The 23,442-nt window shown below is 47.1% G+C and overlaps 1 protein-coding gene across 1 annotated transcript in view; it reads left to right on the top strand.

Annotated features, from left to right (window-relative positions):
* The window catches only part of MDGA1 (MAM domain containing glycosylphosphatidylinositol anchor 1), a 97,501-nt gene extending 74,606 nt beyond the window's left edge, over window positions 1–22,895 (top strand). Inside the window, exons 12-16 of the mRNA XM_027887683.1 lie at window positions 3,047–3,199; window positions 4,410–4,544; window positions 19,915–20,045; window positions 20,948–21,056; window positions 22,344–22,895. Of these exons, the coding sequence (XP_027743484.1) occupies window positions 3,047–3,199; window positions 4,410–4,544; window positions 19,915–20,045; window positions 20,948–21,056; window positions 22,344–22,435 (620 nt within the window). The 3' untranslated portion in view covers window positions 22,436–22,895. The remainder of the gene's footprint in view (window positions 1–3,046; window positions 3,200–4,409; window positions 4,545–19,914; window positions 20,046–20,947; window positions 21,057–22,343) is intronic.
* Window positions 22,896–23,442: the final 547 nt, after the last annotated feature.

Raw genomic sequence — 23,442 nt, 5'->3', positions numbered from 1 at the left:
ATGTGCTGGTGGTGTCCCAAACGACACTGAACATCTCCTAGTTATTCATGGCACCTCCACTTCTAGCTCGGAGAAACAATAAACCTTTGCCTTGTTGTGTCTTGTTTTAAACCGAAGGACCAGAAGTCAAAGCACGTGGGTTCTGTTTCCAGCCTAGATACTGCCTGCTGTGACCTTTAATGTGTTTGTCTATACTTTTGTGCATCTGTTTCCCCATGTGTAATGCAGGAGATATATAGAAAGAGGCATTGCTATGCCATAGAGGTGTTAAGAAGCCTTGTTCATTAGTTGTTGCAAAGTGCCTTGAGCTCCCAAACTAAGCAGAGGTAATGTGCTGTAGCTACAAACTCCCGCACAGCAAGTGGTGTTGCACATAAACTGGATCGTGTTGTCAATTAAGCAACAGCATTGGTTGATCCATGATGCATAGGACCCTTCTCTATTCTATGTGCTCTGCTAGAATGTTACCTTCTGGAATTAGCTGCATTTGAGTGAGAGCAGCAAATGCAATCAGGACCCTCTTTTGACCTTAAAAGAGCTCTCTTTGGGCTTTTGAATATCTTTTCTGAGCAGTCTCATCCCATGGGCGTGTGTGGCTTCTTACAAATGAGGCACAGTTGTCCATCAGCTGGCACAACCAGACCTTGGTGCTAAGCTGAGAATACTGAGAATACTTCAGTCCTCTTGTCTTGCACAGCTCTCTCTGATCTCCACCTGAGCCAGTGCTTTCTCCTTAATCTGCCTCTCCTCTGATGTCTGTGCCTCCTCATTTGTGGGTCTGTTCCCTCTCAATTACTTGCCTGGCTGACCTCTGTGTTACAGGTTCCAGCTCTGCTTTACACTTGATATTCCCTGTTAAGGTAATTTTGTGCCGGAGAAAGATGTCACCTTTCTCTGAAGGTCCATGTGCACCACAGTGTCAGAAGTGCAAACAATCCCAGTCCCTTTGGAAAAGGATAGTCGTGACGATTCTACCGTATAGGATAATGTCGTTCTAAGAGAAAACTTGTCTCTTCTAACTGCAGCTGGCAACCCATGAGCTGAAGTCATGGAAATTCTTGTCTTTGGTCCAGTGGAGAGAAACCAGGGGTATTACACAACCCAGCAAAATCAGCAAGCTTGTGGGCTCCAGCCCCTCCTTTGAAGACCACTGGGTATCTGGTACAACCATGAACTCTCTTCTCTCAGCCGTGAGAGCTGAAGAAGGACCCTTAGAAGCTGCTTTTTCACTCTTTTCTCCTTCCATCTCCCTGTGCTGAGGAATGAAAAAGGCCTCCCCATCCCATGCAGTTACCCTGTCTTAGCCCCCTGCCAGCATCTGCCCCATCATCTCCTCCCCTCTCCTCCCTTCTCCTTCAGCTCCAGATGCCATGCAACCCCTGTGCTAGGCACCACAGGGCAGTGGCTAATTTGGATTTGGATGCTAATTAGAAATGAGCAGATTGAATGGAAAGCACTTAGCCAGGGTTAATCAGCAGTTAAGTGGCCAGCCCAGCCAAGCTCCTGATGGCTGTGCTGAACTTGAAAGAGAGGCATTTTCCGCTGAATTTATGGAAAACCCAACAGCCCTGATCTGTGAACCAAGCCCTTGGCTTGCCACACAGTGTCCAACCTATGCTGGCAAAGACATTTTTGCTGGCCATAGCAGGAGGCTGCCTCCTCTTTTCTCACTGCTTTGGTGGGATGCTGAGAAGAGACAGGCAAGAAGGTGGAACCCAAGTCCCTGCCACAGGGATGTACAGACTTTGGATATCTGTTTGGATGACCACTTGCAGGGTCTGAGATCCCATGCTCAGCCCATTCTCCATCCAGCTCGAGTTTCTGCCCAGGGACCTCTCAGAACACACAGCAGTTTTTGCTCTGGGTCCTGGACCTTTTTTCTCTTTCTTTTCTGCCTGTTTCATCCATCCCTCTCCTATTGCATCAGCAGCATAAAGCTGGTCTTTGACCTTTGTTTTTGTGACTCAAGAACTAGCTTTTTAACACAAAGGTTACAAAATCTTCAGTGTTGTTATGTCCTATTCATTCCAGTCTATGCAAGTCCATATTGGGTTATGTCTATGCACAAGATTTTTCACCTGTCTCACAATATTGCTGTAGGGTGTAAGTGTCTTGTGGTAGTAATAAAAGCGAGCCCTACTGCACATGTGGCTGATCCTACATGAAAATCTTTTACCTACATGACTTACTTTGTTAGGGAAACCAATGTAAGCTCAAAATCAAATGTGCCTTTTAGCTGGTATAAATTGAATGTACTCTAGCCAAATGACACATTTGTCACACTGAGCTGACCTCTTCTCCACAGCTGATTTTTTTTCATGTGTGTCATAGTTTAGTTAAATATATAGCCTAAAGGGGGGTCATCTGCTGGTGCTTTTTCCTCTCTCCTGGGGAAATTATTCTACTATCAAGTTCTTCTGATATAAAAGCCCTTGTAGCCCGTTTGCCTTCAATGCTCTTTCTACCCTCTTCTACATTTGCCCCTTCAGATCTCTCAGCAGAATCTCTCTCTTTAGCTATATTGCTTTTGTTCTATTTTGTCAGACCATCACATCCATCAGGCTCGATTAACCCTTCCATAATAATACTAATCATGGATATATCATGGGTAGTGATAGGACAGTGGGGAATATTTTTAAACCAAAAGAGTGGAGATTTAGATTTGATGTTAGGAGTTAATTCTTTCCTCAGAGAGCGGTGAGGCACTGCAACAGGCTTCCCAGAGATATTATGCATGCCCCATCCACGGAAATGTCCAAGGCTAGCTTGGATAGGGCCCTGAGCAACCTGATCTAGTGAATGGCAGCCCTGCCCATGGCAGGGGGTTTGGAACTGGATGATCTTTGAGGTCACTTCCAACTCAACCCATTCTGTGATTTCTCTGATACATTCTATGATACATTTCAGCCTCCTCCTGAGGTCGAGGGCTGCCCATCTGCCCCCGGCTCAACACAGTGACGTAGCAGTTCTGCCAGTACTCAGGCAGCTTGGGGAGGAGGTTTTAAAAAGCAGCAGCTGACCAGCCCTTTCCCTTCCTTCCCCACAGACAACACCTGCCGCTTTGAGGACGAGAAGATCTGCGGCTTCATGCAGGACAAGATGGACAACTTTGACTGGACCCGTCAGAATGCCCTCACCCAGAACCCCAAGCGCACCGTCAACACAGGCCCCCCCACGGACATCAGCGGTACGCCGGAGGGTAGGCACACATCTGGGTTTATTATGGCTTGGCTGGGGGGGTGAGATGCACGCCGTTGCTTGTCAGGAGTCTTGCGGCTCTGGGAGCTGGTGGAGGGCTGATCTGCTTTCCACACAACACGCTTCTCCTCCGCGCAGGGTGCAGGGAGCAGGCAGTTAATTTGCATGTTACTGATTGGCATTAAACACACAATTAAAACACCCACGACTTTGTTGAAGGGAATAGTGTGAGCATTAGTTCTTGTTACCAGCTAATTGCCTGCTGCCTAATGCCCTTATACTGTTTGATGCTTCTTTTGAAGTTAAAAAAGGATAAACAAGTATGAGAACATCTCCAACACCTAGAAATGGCTCTGCTAGTTCTAGCCAACTATTTCCTCAAGGGTCTCAGGGAGACAAACAGATCTGCTTAGTGCCAAGCAGGACCATGAGAGACAGGAGCTGCCTCACCTCGTAGCTGGAGGAGACTGGTGTTATGCATTGCTCACACTAGCTGTGAATGGACTAAATGCTCCCATTTTAGTTAGATATTACTTCCACCTTTCCCTAATGAGGAAAGTAAATTTGTGTGCAAGCACATATCTTTGAACTCAGAAAAAAATGGGAAACATCCAATGGCCAGCTAAGGAAGTGGCTTTTCCCATTAGTGTTCAGTACACCGACCTGATTGAGCGTTGAAAATGATGTCAACAAATTAAATCGCTAATCTGTTCCTCCCTGGGCTGTTAACTACTACTTTAGTATTGTTCTCTTCAGACAGCAATATTGTTTAGGCCAGATATACCGAATCCTCTCTCCCTCCGCTTGAGGCAAAGAAATTAGTTGGGAATGGTTTCTCTCTCCTCTTTCTGGTTTTCTCCTTGCACCACGGAGTCAGTTCTGGGGTCCTTCTTCTGCAGCAGGAAGGCTTATTTTGCACGCAGACAAATGTGTCTGTGCACGTTCAGGGATTCCCCTGCTGCATGCACTCACAGCCGGTCTGCAGATGCCCATCTCTCCTGCTCTCCCCTAAATACTGTTAAGGCAGAAGAGGCACTGCAGACATCCTGCAAGGATGCACCCAGGATCACACTGGGTGCAGAACAGTTGGAGAGAGCAAGGCCATGTCTCCCAGAGGAGGAGTAGTTTCCCAGCCACTGGCTTCCCATCGCTTACAAGAAGGGAGACCCAATGCATGCTGCCTTTCCCCACCTTTCCCTCTTGTTCTGTAGGTTACTACATGTTCATCGAGGCATCCCGGCCGCGGGTGACAGGAGACAAAGCCCGGCTCATCAGCCCCCTCTACAACATTACTGCCAAGTACTACTGTGTCTCCTTCTACTACCACATGTATGGGAAGCACATCGGTGAGTACCCTCCAGGGAAGGGTAACCCCAGCCTTGAGCAGGCTGTTGGGGAAGATCTCTAGCCTCTCACTCCACTATCTGTGCCTGTGTCCAGTGATTTAGGAGGACAGGAGTCCTACTCCAGTGTTCAAAGCAGCTGCTTTCAAATACTTATCCCATAACACAGCCCAGCAGCATCAGGGCTTTGAGGCTGTTGCAGCCCATCCTTGGGGCAGTACCTTGCAGTCAGCCTGTCCAATGAAGAAGAGGTGGAGGTTAAGGAGTTTTGTGGGACCAGAGAACTTTGGCTGTAGCTATTTTAGGGTGGGCAGGATGCACCTTCTCCCTGCTGTGCCAAGGGGCTGTCTGGTCTGCCTGACTCCCTCTTCTCTAACTGTAAGCCTGTGAGTGCAGCAAGCACCCCAGAAGCGCCTGGCACACTAATGAGTTTCCATATCCAGTCAAGGAGCAATTGCTAATTCGTTACCTCTTGATTATAATTTCATTAATTTGAATAATAGATGCACTCTTCCCACAGCACGCTGGGTTATTAATCACCTGCTGGACTGGAGCCTGACTGAAAAATCAGGGCCCAGGCAGGAATGTGTCCGCCCTTCAATAAACGGGGTTAATTAACAGCTCTCTGCTCAGGACTGTAGATGTCACTGGGAGGGAGCGCACTCCTGAGTCTGGCCACCACATCTCTGCTCATTTGTGGCACAGCTGAGAGGTTTAACTGCAAAATCTGGGCAAGGCTGAAACCCTGACAGCCGTGGGTGCCGGGAGCTAGGGGCTGGGCTGTGGTTCACTGAGCAGGTCTCCATCTGTGTCTTTCTTCTGAGGCGTCAGGCCAGATCAAAGGTGTTTTCACACACCTGTATTCCCCCTGCAGACAGGCTGCTCCATGCTGTAGCCATGCTGGCGGTGGCTCAGAAAGAAGAGCACTGTCAGTGCTGGCTCACACTAGGTTTTCCTGAACTTGCTGGTCCTGCTTAGCTGACAGAATCCAGCTGTTATTGCTGTCTGGCAAACTCGCATGTTCCTGCAGCTGGCCCTCGTGGTGAGTCAGCTCTGCTGCCTAATTCCTCCATGTCCCGGAGACTTGGAGAGGGATCTCGTTTTTTGTGATTTCAGTGAAGACTGGGCCAGACTGGTGGGAGACTGGCAAGGAAAGATGTAGGGAGAGGACACTTCCTTTTCTTTGTTTGCTTTGGAAATACAACTGTGTGTCATATCGCAAGTTCATTCACAGGTAAAGGAAAAGCCCATCAACTTTTGATTGCTTTTGGATAAGAGCTCTGTTTTACAGCTCTCATGTGGTGGTCTCTCTTGAGATGGGGTGAACTGGACATGCCAGGGAATCAATTTATTATAGGTTTTTTAGCATGTTAACTCTTTACTTAATATGCTTCACCCACAAACTACCCAAAGCAAAAGCTGCAGTAACTCCCAAAATCTAAGAAAACCACTGAGTGCTATTTTCTGTTCCTCAGCTTCAGATGCCTTTTACATCTGTTGATTTTTCCCTTTATACCTAATGTTGTGGCCCCTGCCTGCTCTCGACTTTTGTTGCACAAAGGGGCTGATAAATTCATGCAAGGTAGATAGACTCTAATGTCAAATGATTATTTCCAGTGTGGGTTCTACTGAGCTGAGAGGGAATAAATTATTTTAAAATTAGACTGACTAGATAGAATGAAAGAGAAATAAATGAGAAACTGTTCTTTTTCTCTTGTCCTAAAATATGTGAATTTGTGCAATCCATGACTCGGTCTAGCAAACCCACTCTGTATCTCTTTGCAGATTGAAAATCAGTATCTTATATCTGCTCAACACTGGAGTTTCTTTCAGGGCCGGTCACAATATTCTTTAACCATTTTGGCTTCTCTTCTACCTATTGGGGCAGCAGGGTGAAACTGAGACCTCTACAGGAAAAATCAGAATGCCTAGTAATTGGAACTTGGCTGGTTTTCGTCATTTCAACTGTGATAATTACTAACTCTTACACTACTTGATCTTCTTCCTTACTGCCACACTGGCAACACTCTGGTATAGCTGTCCTCATCTCTGCACATGCACAAATAAACCCACATTTGGGACACACTTGTTTCACCAGCTCGATCTAAATTTCTAATGCATGTTGATTACTCCCTGGCTGGTTTTGCTTGTATGGAAATTGTGAAACCCTTCAAGAAAGCTGTACATTTTTTGGACAGTGCCAGGCTTGATACCCATAGTGACTGAAGTCCTCTCAGAGTTTTTAGGGTAAAGCAAGTTTATTCAGCTTTTCTTCTTTAGCCATGGGTTAGAGAGAGTGTAGGACTTCTGTCAAATGAGGGCACAGACCCTGCCTTCCCACCCATATCGCATATCCAACAATATGAAGGTAAAGATGCGGTTGCTACAATCCTGAGCCGTGCCTTGCTTCCCATGTGTCTGGCTATCCCTGATGCCTGCAGTCATGGCCCCAACCCTTGGCTCACCTGGTGCCAGTGCAGTCCTACTGAGCCAGGTGCCAGCCCTGCTGAGCCAACTGTAGCACTTACCAAGAGCATATCAGATTGCTCCTGTTGGCAGACAGTGCCTGCAAGAGGGTATCTCCCAGACCAAGCTTTTCCTAGCAACTCCAGCTCCGTCATGGAGCAAACCAAAGCTCTGTCACTACGGAAAGAAGCCATATAAAATCCCGACATTTATTTATTTTTTTAATAACCCTTTTATTACCTTTTTTCCCCCCTCTACAGAACTTGAATGCTGTTTTACTCTCACAATTTGACTATAAAATATCCATAGCCATCCAGGCAAATCTTCCCTGGGAGAGTTCCCAGACACTACTCGTTTATAATAGATATGACGAAAGAGAGAAACAGAATACAAATGGACTGGTTGTAGCCATGGTATAAAATATTCAGTGACTAGCAGAGCAGGACGATGTTGAATATCTCTCAGCTGATGAGAGCAGAGGATGAAGGGGAGCTCCCTGAAGGCAGTTTCCGTTCTTCTGAAGTTATTTGGTCATCGTTTTTTCTTCCTCTGGCCCCCTCTGGAGCAAGCATTCACATTGCCCTATGATCCTGCTTGCCTAAACACAAAAATCAGAGGAAGGGGAAGGAAAGAAGTCCCGTTTCTACCAGACATTCAAGAACATTGTGGCTGGTGCAGATGCATCAAATGAGGAATTGCTTGCTTTCTTCAGGGGAGTAAACTATCCATGGCAGGCAGCAACCATTTGCCAAGTTAAAAAAAGCCTTTTTGTCAGGTTGAGCGAGTGAGTCACCATCGCAGCTGGGAGCAAATCCTCAAGTCCCTACTTCAGCCATCAGACTCCTCTTCCTCCCTTTCCAGGGGCTGCCGAACAAGAGTATCTTGAAGCTTTGGCCCAGTCCCAGAGATTTGAAATCACTGGCACAAGGGAAACCTGGTGAGTTAGGTCCTGTGACAGGAGTGCCCTGTTGGATGGTTACAGGCTCTTCCAGAGGGATAGACAGGGCAGAAGAAGTGGAGGGGTGGCACTGTGTGTAATAAAGGATTAGGATGTATGGAGTTCACAGTTGGCAATGGCACAGTTGAGAGCCTCTAGATAAGAATCAAGGGGCAAACAAATAACGTGGATGTCATTCTGGGGGTCTACTATAGACCTCCCAGCCAAGTCGATGATGCTGATGAATTATTCTTTGAGGAACTAAGCAACACTTCCAGATCAACTGTCTCTGTCCTTACGGGGGACATCAACTTGCCAGAAATTAACTGGGAGCACCACACAGCTAGTACAACCTAGGCCAGAAGATTTCTAAAAAACTGGGATGACAGGTATGGAACAGGTCCTAAGGGAGCCAACTTGGAAAAATGCCCTCCTTGATCTGCTTCTTGTCAACAGAATGGATCTTGTGAGCAAAGTGAAGATCAGTGGCCATCTTTACCACCGTGACCCGGAGAGGATTGAATATAAAGTCTCTGTTGACAGGAGAAGTGCCAGCAAAACAACAACTCTGGATGTGAGGAGCGCAGGCTTCAGGCTGCTCAGGGAATTAGTAAGGTCCTCTGGGAAAATGTTTTTGTACATGCTGGGGTCCAGCAGTGATAGTCACTTCTCCAACATCACCTCCTAAGGGGGGCACAGGAGCAGGCAATACCCAAGTGCCAGAAGTCAAGCACACGAGTCAGACAGCCAGCTTGGCTGAACAGGAATCTTCTCTTGGAAATAAGGCAAAAAAAGGAAGGTGTATACCCAGTGGAAGCAAGGTCAAGTGACATGGGAAGAATTCAGAGATGCTGCTTAGAGATGTAAGAAGAAAATTTGTGTGGCCAAAGCTCAATGGGAGTTGAAATTGATGAGAAATTGGGGGGACAATAAAAAAGAGTTTTTTTAAATACATTAATGGCAATAGGCAGTATAGAAACATCATCAGCCCGTTACAGGATGAGGATGGTCACCTCACAAACAGGGACAGAGACAAAGGCAGAGGTGTTCTTTGCCTCTGTCTTCAACACGGTTGATGGACCAAGGGGGTCTCGGTGCCCTGAGCTGGAGGACCATGACTGCGAAAATGATCAACTCCCTATCAACCCTGAAATTGTGCAGGATCTCCTGCTCCAGCTGCATCCCTATGACTCTATAGGGCCTGATGGGATGGTCATCCCAGAATCCTCAAAGAGCTGGCTGATGTCATCACACAACCTCTTTCAATTACTTTTGAGTGGTCTTGGGATTGCAGAGAGGACCCAGCTGACTGGAATCTAGCAAATGTTGTCCTGATTTTCAAGAAGGCCAAGAAGGAGGACCCTGGAAACTACAGGCCTGTCAGTCTCACTTCAGTGCCTGGTAAAAAGTTATGCAGAAGATTATTCTGGGAAGTATTTAAAAACACCTGAAAGACAATGCAGTCACTGGTCACAGCCAGCATGGCTTCATGAGAGTAAAGTCGTGCTCATGCAACCTGATTTCCTTTCATAACAAAGTAACCCACCTAGCTGATCAAGGGAAGCCAGTTGATTTTTGGATCTTTTTGGATTTCAGTAAAGCTTTTGATACTGTCTCTCACAGGATCCTTCTGGACAAAACGTCCAGTGCAAGATGGATAAACACATCATGTGGTGGGTGAGCAATTGGCTCAGGGGTCGAGTACAGAGGTTAATAGTGAATAATGGGGTGACATCAGACTGGTGACCTGTCACTAGTGGGGTTCCACAGGACTCTATCCTAGGCCCTGTGCTCATCAGCATCTTCAAAAATAGCTTGGATGCAGGACTGGAAGGGACATAAACAAGTCTGCAGATGATACAAAACTGCAGGAGCTGTTGACTCCTTTGAAGACAGGGAGGCCCTGCAGAGAGACCTCAACAAATTAAGAGGGCTTGGCAACCACCAGCCATATGAAGTTCAACAAGGGGAAGTGCTGGATTCTGTACCTGAGATGGGGCAACCCTGGATGTACAGACAGACTGGGGAATGAGATGCTGGAAAGCAGTGCCAAGGAAAGATACCTGAGAATCCTGGTCAGTGGCAAGCTGAATATGAGTCAGCAGTGTCCTGGCAGCCAGGAGGGCAACCATGTCCTGGGGGGCATCAGGCAAAGCATCACCAGCTGGTCAAGGGAGGGGATTATCCTGCTCTGCTCTGCACCGGGGTGGCCTCACCTCTACATCTTCTTGAGGGAAAGTGGGTTGAAGGTGCTGATCCCTGGTATCCAGTGACAGAGCACATGGGAATGGTTCAGAATTGCATCAGGGGAAGATCAAATTTCTTTACTAAGAGGGTGGTCAGACACTGGAATAGGCTTCCTAGAGAGGTGTTCAAAGTGGCCAGGCAGTTGGACTAGTTGATGGTTGCAGGTCCTTTACAAGTTTCCCTTCCTTTCCCTTCTCTTCCCTTTTCTTTTTTTTCTATTCTACTCCCTTCTATTCTAAGGTAATATCAGCAACAGTGCTTGGGACTGATGAAGAGAGATTTGGGTTCTGAGTCACTAGAAACAATGAGACCTGATCAGATCTCTTGCCACAGCATCTGAGTTCCAGAAAGCCATAAACTGTTTCCCAGAGGTAATTGGGTTGTGGGCAGCCACTTACACTGGCGGTGTCACCACTGATGCCTTCCTGCTGAGGAGGAATCACAGATCTGAAAGGCCTGCCAAAGTGAATTGCTGCTTCTTCGACTCAGGTAATGCACCCAGTGCAAAGGTGTGTGTCTCAAAGGCTGTGGTAGATGAGCACATTTTGTTTCTGACAGGAGTCTGAGCTGTCAGGTCACACAGTTACCAGTACCAGTTATGTCAGTATAAAAGCAGTTTGAACCATGAAGACGTCCTTTTTGTAAGATTCAACATTGTAGCTCCCTCATTTCTACCCAGAATTTGAATATGAACACAGCACCCTGCCACTCTACAGTTATATAGGTGGTGCCCTGGAGATAGCTGCATTCTGTTGGATAATCAAAGTTTGCATTATATAGAAATGTATTGTTCTTGAATTCCATGCCATTATCCCCAGAGCAATAACTCTACACAGTAGAGATTACATCACAGGATTGATTGCGGGGAGGCTGATTTTCCTAATGAGTATGATTCACTTCCCCCTAGGCTCTTGAAAATAAGTTGCAGTTTGAGTTAAGTGAAGTATTCGGATGTGGATTGGCTACACGTCATTTTTGTTCCACAAATATTGTGTCTTCATGTCGTTTGCAGGCATTCTGCTTAGCACCTTGAATCTGGGTTCACTGATCCCCACCTTTTCTTGCCCCTCACAAAGAGGGCATCACTGAATCGAGTTCCCAGTGAAGATGGCCACTGAAATGCTGTCTTCTTCCAAAGTCCTCTTCTTCTGTCTTACCAGTTGAATGTCTGACCACATTTTTGCTACAGAATTTGTTAGGAAGGTTGTCAGAGGCATAGAACGCTGGCACCAATTCGTTTGCAGATGCCCTGAATCCCCACAGATCATCTTTGCTCTTGGACACCTGATTTGAGTCATTGTTACTCCTCTGGTTGGAAGTTGCTATGATCTCCCCATCCTTCCTCCAGGCTCTAAGCAAAGACTCCTTCCATTCAGACTTGGCTCACAGCAGCAGCCTTGTGCAAAGTTGAGGAGCTGTAAGGATATACTCCATCTGAATTGTCTCCTGAGACATCAGTTGCTTCATCAATTATTCAGACCCTGAAACTGCTAGATACAAAACCTAACAGACACTTAAGAGGAAACAGGGGCGCTCAGTGCATATCCACTCCCTTGTCACTCTTCTGTTCTCTCCATGGACTGTTAACTGTTCCACTATTGGTCATTCCAGGTGCACATCTGGACACCCCCCAGGTGTTCTGACAGGGTAAAGGTTAGGGGGCCAGAGTGCAAAAGTATCATGCAGTATTTACACAGCCATCCCAATCTGTACCTGAGCTTCAACAAGACATGATTTTGTAACATGTATGGAAATGATTCCCAGAAAACAGAAAAAAAACCGCTCAGCCTCAGCAAGTGTCAGTCATCACCACCACTTCTAGGAATTAATTCCTCTCCCAAAGAGAGATCTGCAGGGATGATAGGCACCCCAATATTTGAATTGAAGGAGTTTGCAGATCCAGGTTGAGAATCTCACTGTCTCAGCTCATCCCCTTGAAGTTTTCTGATGAAAGTACAAGCAGGCACGAAATGGGAAAGGAGTGTCTTGCTATAATGCATACTGGCTCAAAGCAGGCAACACAGCCTGCTCTAACAAACAGCCTTTGTGCAGCAAATCACTTCCTAAGCCTGAACCATTCATCCTCTCATGTCTCCTTGGGTCAGGCAGAGGAGGAGGCCAGAGAACAGCTTTTGAGTGGTGTCTTCAGTTCAGCAGGAAGAGTATGTGAACTCAGCTGCTCCTTCCTGCTGTCTTACTGGCTTCAGCATCACAGTAAAACAGCCCATCTGCTCCACGCCCTGCAGCCATGCAGCTGCCCTGTGCTTGGCTCCCGGGACTGAGACACCACAGACAGGGTGATGATGGGGAAATAAGAAAATTGTCAATAGAGATAGAGAAGAGACAGGCAACATTTTCCTTGGTGTACATTCATCTGTGTCTGCAGGGGTTTTGTCAGGAACCCTCCGACACACATCACTTGTATTTTGGGGGCTCTGGGAGCCTCCCTCTTCTCTGGCTGAGGTCTTTGCAAAGCCTGCCCACAGAAGGGAGGCAGGCAGGCTCCCCTGTCTAGCTCTTGTGCTCTTTTAAACCTGGCAGTGTCTATGAAGCAGACTTCTGTTTCAGCTCATCTGAGAGTGCTGAGCACAGTGCGTGCTCTCAGTCTGAGAGCTGAGCACATGAATTCCGCAAAGGACCCAGCTGTCTCTGGTGGCAAAGATGAAAGGGTCAGTTATCAAAGCTGGGAGGAGAGGGAGCGTTTGCCTGGAGGCATCTGGGCATGTCACGAAACAGATGGTGAACAAGGAGCAAACAGACCTCACAGCTGAACTGTGGTTCACTCTGCTTCTTGAGTCTGAAAAATTGGTAGGAAAGTTACCTAAACGTGGTCTCCTTCTTGCTACACTAATCATACTCTCATTTTTAATGGTTGGACTTGATGATCTTAAAGGTCTTTTCCAACCAAAACCATTCTATGATTTTCCCCCAGGCTGGCCTCTCCTCTCTAAGGTAGTACCCAGCACAGCAAGTAAGAGAGAAGGAGCTGCCCCCACTGGCATCATCCCATCCTGCTTGCCAGCAGCTGCACAGAAAAATGAAGGCAGCAGTGCCCATTTCATTGCTGAACACCTGGGGCTACCCCTGCCCTGCCTGCAGCTCAGTCAGAGGTGACACTGGGCCCATACACAGCCATGACCCAAAAAGTGACAAGCTCTGAACTTACCAATTAATCACTCTCCCTCTACTCTGTTCTGGCTTCATATTGGATGGGCCTTTGTCCTTCTGAGATAGCATAAATTTAATGTTATGAAGCCTCAAGATTTTTTTTCTCCCACTTTTCAATTTCTTAAGCCACATCCTGTTGTCCACACATAGAAAGCCTGTTACTGCTCACAAACAGCCTCTGAGGGAATTTTACATGAAAGGGGGTGGCAGGATTTTGTTCCATAAATACAGTATCAAAGATGGAAGTCTTGTATCTTTCATCTTTCTATGCTAACAGTTTCTCTAATTAGACTGTGGATCAAATGAGCAGGGGAGCTCAAGCATAGTTCCATTGTGAGTCTGCTCTTGCCATATCACCATCTGCTCTCTATGTACACAGACAGGTGCGGATATACTAGAGAGAAAGAGCTATAGATGTAGCTTGCCTGCCTTCCTCCCATTAGCGCTTGCATTTCCTCATCACGAGACAGCCATGACTACACCAATGCATTTGCCCCACTGTCTGCAGGCTGCAGCTCCCACACCTCCAGTGTGTCTTCCCAGGCATCCAGCCATGCCCACTTTACCTTTTTAGAGTGAAGTGTTGTTGCTTCTCTGCTGACCCATTCCCTCCATCCCAAAATTCATGTACGTGCCAGACAGGTGAGATGGATAGTGATGGATCATAGATCAATCTGTACAATTGACTTTGCAATGTCAGGGAATATTGCTTCGAGCCCAGCCTCGTTTGATGGTGTTTTAGGAGGTCAGGGGTGGAAATGTGTTTGTTTCTTTGGGGGGGTTTAAATCCATTGTAAACTCCAAAGAAAATTCCCTGTAGTCAGATTTTCACAGGTTTGCTGTAGGGGAAAGACTGCCCATCAAAACTTACCATATTGTTGTTTATATGCCCAGAAAGTCCCAGCCACAGCAGGGAACTGGAGGCTTGAATTCCTGATCCCCTTCTCTATAGCTTTCCTACTGTAATGAGGCCCAGAGTGTCCCACAGCAATTAGCCAGCTTGCAGCACAGCAGCAAACATGCTCAGTTCCCCAGTGGGGATGCCTTGTGAATAGAGGTGGGATAGTGGTGCTTTCCAAACTCTGAACTCTTTCATGACCTCTCTGAACCCTCCTGCTCTGAAGTTAGTGAATTGGTGGCTGCAGGAAGAGGTCTGTGTAGTGACCCTGTGACTGGACACAGGGGACTCTGCACACTAAGCTGAGAACACTTAAAGATATGTAGAGACAAAGTTCTCTGTAATCAAGAGCCAAAAGCAGCCCAGAGGCTTTAATTGTCTTACTGCACATATGTTAATGTATGAAGCATTCTGAGAGACTGCGAACGAGTAAATATATCCTATCATGGCACGGAGACAACTTTCATTCCTAGAAATTATGAGCCAATACCAGCTGATATTATTTCTCCATGTCTATCTGTGCTACAATTATTTTTCCACTCTCTGCTCTCTAGCTCACAGAGCAGTAACTTTCCCCCACAGCTCTGTAACTGAAAACACCAGCCTGACACTGACTGCTATTCATTAACATCCATTTAAATAAGAGAGAGAGACCTGTCTTTGTTGCAGAGATTATAAACAGTAATGGATTCTTTCTGGAGACTGTCATTTGGTCCTGCGATTTGCCTGCACTAAGCTTTGGGCTTTTAGTTACCGATCAGTGGTGTTAACACTAAACACTCAGGGTGCTCAGAGCCCCTCTTTGAAAGGTAAGAGCTCTCTTCTCCCTGGATTGGTTTCTCCCTGGATTGGTTTTAGCCCTCATGTTGAGTCTGCAGGTGACTCTGCTAAGCTGTGCAAGGTCTAAATCCTCTCCTCACTGTGTATCTCTGTGTATCACTGGGTATCTCTTGCAATCAATCAGCTTTTTATCTCGGTCTGTCTTGTCTGTAGTTGAAATGCCATGGGAATTTCCATGGGGGCTTTCAGCCTTAAATTCCCAGCTGATGCCAAATCTAAACTGGAGCTGCAGCTAGGAATTCTCGTGAATAGCTAGTCACCTGAGATGATTGCCCCATGCTGGAGCAGGGATCCTGCAGGAGCACAGCAGGGAGTCCCAGTGGGACCAGGCTGCGTTCCAGCCTGCAGCCAGCCCAGCTCTCAGCCTTCCCTACCCATCCCATGAATCTGCTGCACTTAGCACAGCACCCCATCTCTCAGCGTGCAGCATCATCCTCCTTTTGCTTCCTGACTGCTCCAGCTACCTGCCTTCCATCTGAGCCAGATAAACTGAGCTGTGCCTTAGCCTTTTCCCACAACATCACCCTGCATTGACCCCCCTCCAGTTTCCCTGTAGAGAACTCCTGAAGAAACCTCTACCTTCTCTGCCGTCCTGCACAGACTGTGCCGGTGGCCCTGCCCTTACAGACCTTACCTCCCTCCCACTGCTGCCTGTGCTGGCCCTTCTGGATCTACACTGCAATTCAATGCAGCAGTGAAGTCCCCATCCTGTGGAAACTGAGTGAAGACCTTTTCTGGTTGTGAGAAGGTAACATTTAAAGGCATCCCTTGGGCTACTGTATCTGGCAGCCCAGCTGGTGCTCTTTTGTGTGAGTGCCACTCTTTTGAAATGCCAGCTCTGGTCTTAAAGGCAGCCAGCAGAAGGTACCACTCGCTCTGCCTGTAATTGATTCCTCATCACTCGTCACTGGCCTTTGTTCTCCCTTCTGATTGGGAAGAAGGAATAATACAGATTGCAAGACAAATGCAAAAAGATTGCCTTGTATGAGAAGAGGTAACAACAGGATTTCTGGTGTCCTGGGATTTCTCTTTTGTTTGTTTGTCTCTGGTCGGCTGGAGAGATTTAGCAGCAGATAGATGGTCTGATTTTGTGTGTCGCTCGCCAGCACATGCCTTTAGGAAATGCCAGACAGGGAAGATGGGAAAGGGGCAACCATGACAGAAATAGGTAACAAAATTGGCCAGCTGGTTTTGGACTCTGATACTGGAAAGTAGGCACAATTGCAGTTTAAAACCAGGCAAAAAGGGTGCAGCACTGGAGAACATCCCATATGTGCCTTTCATATCTTCACTATGGGAAGTTGAAGAGCAAGTCACACTTTGGTTCTTCTCAGTTTGTAACCACTGGAAAGGAAAAAGACTCAGGCACTCTTATGTTCTCTCAGGTCTCATAAAATGTTTGCTGTGTTTCTCAGTTCCCCTCTGAGTAACTGAGAGTTATCGTCGTGCTTGATTATCACATTTTGTCAGCAGTAAGTAGGTGAAAGCAGTTGGCTGAGGATCCCACAGCAAGTCAGTTTTCAGCTGTAAAGGGGCTCCTCACACTTCACACATGCATGGCCTGTGCATTGACTACCTCCTGCAAAGTGGGATGTGGAGATGTAGTCTTTGCTCTAGGAGGGGAACTTAACAAGCATTAGGTGGTTATTTCGGGCTGAATTCGTGTGCCATGCTGAAAGCTACACCAGGAATAAAGATAGCAAATAAGACATGAGATGGGTATTGCTAGATTGCATGAAAATAGATGTGGGGAGATGTGAATCTACCAGAGGTCAGGACCTATGGATGTCCATATCTACATAGGCTCCACCTCCCTTTTTAGCCTGAGACTTAATTTTTGAGATCCTGAACAATTCTTGATTTTAGGGCAGTGGGCTGAACCCAAGACTTTCCCTTGGAAAACACAAAGCCCTGCAGCACTTATGCCATTACAAAGTTGGCTTTTGAAGCCAGACTGCCAACTGATGGTAGAAGGGAATAAAGTAGAAGACCTGCATGATCTTTAACATCTACAACACTATGGCCTCAATTCAGATGGGACAGTCCAGATGTTTAAAGTCCTAGAGTCTCTGCCATGCCTCCCAGAAGTATATTCCCAGCAGCAGCTGGAGGTATTGTAGTACTTTTCCAGTCTCAGTGAGCCTCTGTAACTCAGCAGGAATTGCAGGTAGGGCTATGACACCTGGCTGCCCTTCACAACTCTGAGTGATTTGTATACTGCTCATCTGTTTTGACCTTCGGTTTTCCATCTGTAGACAGGAGTAGTGAAACACTGCATGTTGTGAGTAGATAAGGGAGCTTTCTTTCCAACTGCAAACCATTTGAAGAATGCCTGCTCGTATTCAGTATTGTTGTATTAGGGAATTTGGGGTCCAAAAGGTTGAAATATTTTTCCTGACGCTGCAAGGACATGAAGCTGTCAGCCAGGATATGCTCAGGCTTGGTTTGGTTTTAGGCCAGGCATTCACAGACAGTGCTTTGGAGGCATTAATTTGCATTCCAGATGCTTCTCTGGGTTTCCTTCTATCTCACTTTTTCCTAGGGCATCAAAGTTCATTTGCTGCCTGATTTGTCCCAGTGCTGGGTACTCAGTCAGGCTATTGTGCAGCATATCCTAGCTACAAGTCCCCAAATGAGAGTGGAATAGACAATGGTTGTTTTTAATCCGTGCTTGCTATCAGCATCATATTAATTCTTGATTCACTCTCAGTCCCTCACCTCACTGGCTCTGGTGTCTGTAATTAGCTGCTCTGAACACATTCCTGTTGACATTGATCTGTGGAATTATGTAGTTCCTGTGTGAGCCATCAGTTTTAACAAGGGCCTCCATGAGGACTAGATATCCTTCTTAGAGAGACTTTCCTAGTAAGCTCCCAAGGGCAGGGAAGATTCCAAGAAATCAGCAGCTCAAACCTGATTTTGCTGGAGACTCTGGCATCTCTTGTCTGTGCCACCATGTTTCCAGAAGAGAGGTCTCACTCACTTACCTCTGGCCCACCAAGGTTGTGCAGTGCCAGCTGGTCTCAAGAGATGGAGAAACAATCTATTTTCCTCCTGATCTTGGGTTATGGTGTGCATCCAAAACTGGGTACCACTAGGGAAGGGAATTGGATACGCTGTCCATGTCCTGTCAGGCCTTCATCTAGTTTTCTCAGCTAGCCTTACTGTTAACACTTCAGAATATTTCCAGGCAATAAAATGCCCTTCTTTCCTCATTTCACTAAATTGTATACATATTTCATTTTTTTAACCTTTTCTTGTAAGTCATTCACTCAGAATCTAAACGTTTCATCATCTTTATTATGCATCTCTGAACTCCCTGTGATGCATCTCTCAGTTTCTGACAGCCAGGCACTTGATGGGGGTAATTCCAGGTCCTTGTGATTCACACCGTGCCCCCGAGGCAAATGTGCCAAGAATGAAGAATTTGGGGGGACCACATAGGAGGGAGGTTATATAGGAAAGTCTGTTTCCCTTTCTCTTCCCCTGACCTCTTTCTGCTGCTTCTCAGAAAGGCTGTACCCATTCGAGAAATGCAGCATCCCAAGTGCAGACAGACTATATAGATGTGTAAGTAAGGGTTACTATTGCCACTCTGCTCTCAGGTGTAATATATCTGTATATGGAGGCCAGAAACACTGATGAGCAACAGCATAACTAGAGTTGGGATTGATGGATTTTTTGAGGAAAAAAAAGTCTTTAGGTTAACCCTGAGTGGTTTAAGATGCTGACTGCTTTAAAATGGTTTTTTTTCCCGTAAGCAAAATAGGAAAAGAAGTCATCTGAGGGCATTAGTGAAAAGATGCTGCAGGAACACAAACTGAGATGGTTTTATTTGCAGGTGGAGGGTAGGAGGCTGTGACACACTTTACAAAGTGAGAACTGGAAATGCTTTGAAATTTGTTGGCTTTGTCTTTGGTTTAGTGGCAGACAAAACCTTTTGGAAATTGCTTTTTTTGAAAGAACTTGAAGTCGGTGTTGATTCACAGGGTCTTTTCAGTCTCTGAAAACATGGAGCTGGGATGGTACTAGGTGGTGTGGTACAGGCGATGCTGTCCAGTGCTTTCAAAGAAACGGTGCTCACTCCAAGGCTGCTTCCAGGGCAAGTGGTGAGTGAGGTCACTAGTCATATTTCCACAATATATTTCCAGGGCCATGGCAGGGAGAGTACTGCAAGCTGCATAGCATGTGTCAGGTGTCAGTGATGAACAGGGAGAGACAAATGCCTGTTCTGGGCTCCCCGTTTCCAGTGGAATGAAGAGTAATTGGTGGAGGTCCAGCAGAAGGGCATCAGGATGGTCAAGGACCAGGACCAGAAATCCTGAGGAGGAGCTCCTAAGGGCGCTGGACTGGCTCAGTCTGGCTAAGAGGAGGGTACTATCAGCTCTTGGCCCCTGACTGTTTCAAGGCGAATTCAAAGATGACAGAACCAAAATCTTCTCATAGTATTGGATAATGTAGTAGGTTACAGTGACAACAGTGCTGCCTTCCTGTAGAGCAGGAGACAGCTTCAAGCAGGAGATTGGATGGGATGCATCCAGAGGTCCCTGGCAGCTAGAATTTCTGCTACTCTCTTCTTGTCACACCCTAGCCGTGCTGTAGACTTCCTCTTCCTCATCCTGTCCCTCTTAGCCATCAACAGAGGAGAAAGCTGGCTCCCTTCAGAGATTACTGCTGCAGCTCTGCAGGCTGTCCCTGGGCCAGCTGGGGCATACAGCTATGGTTTGAGGCCAAGCCCCAGAGCTATGCTGGAGCCAAGCCCAGCAGGCAGGCTTGCCTGCCTGCCCTGTTACACCAGCACCTGGTTTCTCTTACAGGCTCCTTGAACCTCCTAGTCCGTGTGCGGAACAAGCGAGCCATCGACACCCAGGTCTGGTCACTCAGTGGGAACCGGGGGAACATGTGGCAGCAAGCACATGTGCCCATCAACCCGCCTGGGCCCTTCCAGGTAAGTCAGCTCCACAGTCAAGGAGACACCTGCCGCCTTTCCTGTCCACGTGGCATGGATGTAGGAGCCTTCCCAACAGTCATCTGCCTCTGTGGCGTAGGCAGTGGTGGTGCACTGGGAGGACACTGGGAGCTCCTAACACCTAGGGTCACTGGGGCAAAGCAAAAGCTTGCTGAAGTTATGTGCAAGCACCAGTTTGGCACTATAAAGTTTCTGATTATTGCTGATCTGGAAACTGCTTACCAAAGAGCACCTTTTGGTGTGTGACAGACAGGTCTCTTGGTGTTGAACATCTAGGGGATGCTGGCTGTTGGTGTAAAATGACTGAGTGCTAGAGGTTTCTTCCAGCATGTGCTGCAAGAACCCACCCCCTCTCTCCCCCTGGTTTAGGATAATAGGAGATTTTGTGATTATGAACTGGGCACTCTTTATCTGTTCATTGAGTCACTCGTGTACCCAGGCAGTGGCTGCTTTCATTGCTGATGTTTTTACCCAACAGTCTGCTTTGCTGTTGTAGGGTTGTTTGTGAGAGCTGCTCTGTGCAGGCTGGTAAATGGTGGCACTGTGACAAAATGCCCAGTGTGCTTCAAAATAATAAATAAGCATGTAGTTACTCTGGCAAGTTCTGTTCAGTATTGGTTGGCTTGTTCATGCAGAACAGTTAGTAAAGCAGAGTGTTTATTACTGTAGTGACGCTCAGCACAGGGAGGTTGGTCCCATAAGCAGTGGGATCTGGCTTTCCAGGTTCTGCGAGTACTGGAGAAACAGGGAAGAATCATTCCCTTGGGGACCTGATAAGATCTGGTCTGTGTCCTGCTCACCTCTGCAGAGCCCTGCAGTGCAGGAAGGGCCCTCCACAACTGCAGTCTCATGCCAGGCTCTCTCTCATGCTCTGCTTGCAGTTAATCTTTGAAGGTGTCCGGGGCACAAGCTACGAGGGGGACATTGCCATCGATGACGTCACTCTGAAGAAGGGAGACTGTCCAAGGAAGCCAATTGGACCGAATAAAGGTGAGACTGTGTGTGCCTCAGGGGCAAACAAGTTGGTATGAGTGCATTCAAAAGGATGCACAGCTAATTTCAAAGCACATATTGGTGGGACTCAACAAAGTGGTTGACTCCATCAGCAGAAGTCAGCAGAGGAGCTGTCAAAATCTTTAACTTGTTCTTTACAGTCGTGAGTTAGCAGAGCTCAAAGGAACAACCAGATCCTGTAGGGACTGTGGTGCCAGACACCAGAATGCTGAAGTCTGCACCAGTATGTTGGGTGGGGTGTCATCCCAAAGAAGCCAAGGACTTCTGCAGTAACTCATTTCTGGAAACCCTAGGTGTGGGAGCTTTGGAAAGGGAAGCGCCTTCTGCAGGATTTAATGGCCTCTGCAGTGTTAAGTCAGTGCTTCTACAGGAAAAAAAAAAAATCTGCTTTTTGGGGCATGGAGTAAAGGGGCTGGGCTTCTTCCCATTGCCCGCTGAGCAGAGAGGCACAGCCAGGCAGGGTATCACACATGCAGGATGGGAGCAAGCTACCTGAGCTGTATGGCACCTCTCTCCCAGTCCTGACAGTGAGCACTTGAGCTAAATCCCACCAGTCTCTTTCCAGTCCATCCACATAACCTGATGCCAGCACTGCAGTAATGGAGACAACTCCGCTCTCACTGAGGTGCACTGTAGGTTGAAGCCATAGCAAGGTGAGTACGCAGTATGTAGGCATTAGCCCTCGAGTGGGAATCACTGGTGTGCCTATTGCCTTGTCCTGCCCGTGTCCTCAATAACATGCTTCAGGTGGGCAGGAGGACAGATGTTCGGAGTAGGCAAACCAGAGACAGGCAGGCACTTGTGAGGAAGTTTTCGTTATTTTTGAAACATAAAAAATTGTTGAGTAAGAGTCACTTTTCAGCAATTTTCTTAACTTCAAAGGTGAAAGGGAAAACAAAACATAAAAAAAGTGAGAACACCCTAAAAATGTCAAAATTTTATGTGCAGTTAAAGGTCTGTTTCAGCCTAGGATGGTCAAGCTGTAACCAAAACACAACCAGAACCTTTTGTTTGACTCAAGCTGAAATTTCTGGGGATGAAAGGAGGGTTGGATTGCAAAAATATCTAAGATTCAACCCTTTCTCCAAAGTTAGAAAAGAAATAGTTTTAGGAAACCTTGAAAACGTCCAGGAAAGGCTAGAAATGTCTCCCAATAGATATGGGTGTTTTGGGGTGGGAGAAGACATGGATATGTGCTGACTTGCTGGATGAAGTCTATATCTGTCCCATCACTAATTCTCTTTCTCTCTTCTTGGCTGGCAGCGGTTGCTCTTCCAGGAAGCGGTGTCCCAGCCCTGCACAGCCCTTGTCTTTGTGGCCCATTGACTTTCTTCCTTTACGTGCTACTCAGATGATGGCAAGCGAGCGCTCCTGTCTTCGGACCAAGACATTCCTGCTCCTTTCCTGATCAGCCACCTCTGCTCCTTTTTCCTACCCTCCTCACTGGCACACCAAAGTGTCCATATGTTACCAAAGACTGACAGGCATGACCACGCAAAGGGATCTGGTTCAGAACTGGAGCACTCCTTGAGAAAGTCATAAAGTCTAGAACAAAGTTTAAAAATAAAGACAAAACTTTTTTTAAAAGCACGTGCACGAGAGAGTGAGAGAGAGGAAGGAAGGAAAGAAACAGAAAGACACAGAAAAGAAGGAATGAAAGACAAAAAATAGGAACGAAGAAATGTGAAGAGCAAATGAAGGAGGAAAAAAACACCCCCATGTTTCCTTGGGAATGTCGGACAGGGCTTCCTCAGGGAAGTGGGAACTTGTTTTAAACAAACAAACAAAAATATATTAAAGCACAAATTTCTACCAGAACAGTTACCTTCTTTACTGCAGAGCCCACAGCTTAGTGGATGATATACTGCAGTACTCCCCTTGTCTCCTCATGCTTTCCCGCTGGCTGGGGCTGCCCCACTCCAGCTGCAGTTCCCTGCAGTAATGCTGGCCTCGACCATGGGGCAGCAGCCACCCCAAGTGCCAGTGGCCAGATCACACCGCATGTGCTTCAGTGTCTCCATCCATCCACATCTTCCAGGCTCTCATGTATTTAATGGTCCCCAGTGTGGTTTGCTTTGGCCTTTCCCCACTTCTCTGTGCTTCTCACCCGCCAGCCTGAAGAAGATGGAGCAGGAAGGGACCAATGACATGGACCACGCTGAGTGGTGAAGTCGTGGCTGGATCCAGCTGCAGCACTGGCCTCTAAGAGCCTCTTTCTGTCTCTCAGCATTCTTGCTGGGTAGGGAAACTATGAGAGCAGGCCTGAGCTGCAGACAGAAGGGTGTCTCTATGGGTCTGAGGGATGAGGTGTGATGGGATGGGACTGGAAGGGTGGAGCAGTTGCGCTTTGGCTTCCCCCTGT

The sequence above is a fragment of the Empidonax traillii genome, unplaced genomic scaffold (genome assembly GCF_003031625.1).
Source record: "Empidonax traillii isolate 1590-97213 ecotype Southwest subspecies unplaced genomic scaffold, ASM303162v1 scaffold218:size1087226, whole genome shotgun sequence".
NCBI lineage: Eukaryota > Metazoa > Chordata > Aves > Passeriformes > Tyrannidae > Empidonax > Empidonax traillii.
The sequence above is the reverse complement of the archived record's forward strand: the minus strand, read 5'-3'. Positions and strand labels throughout refer to the sequence as shown.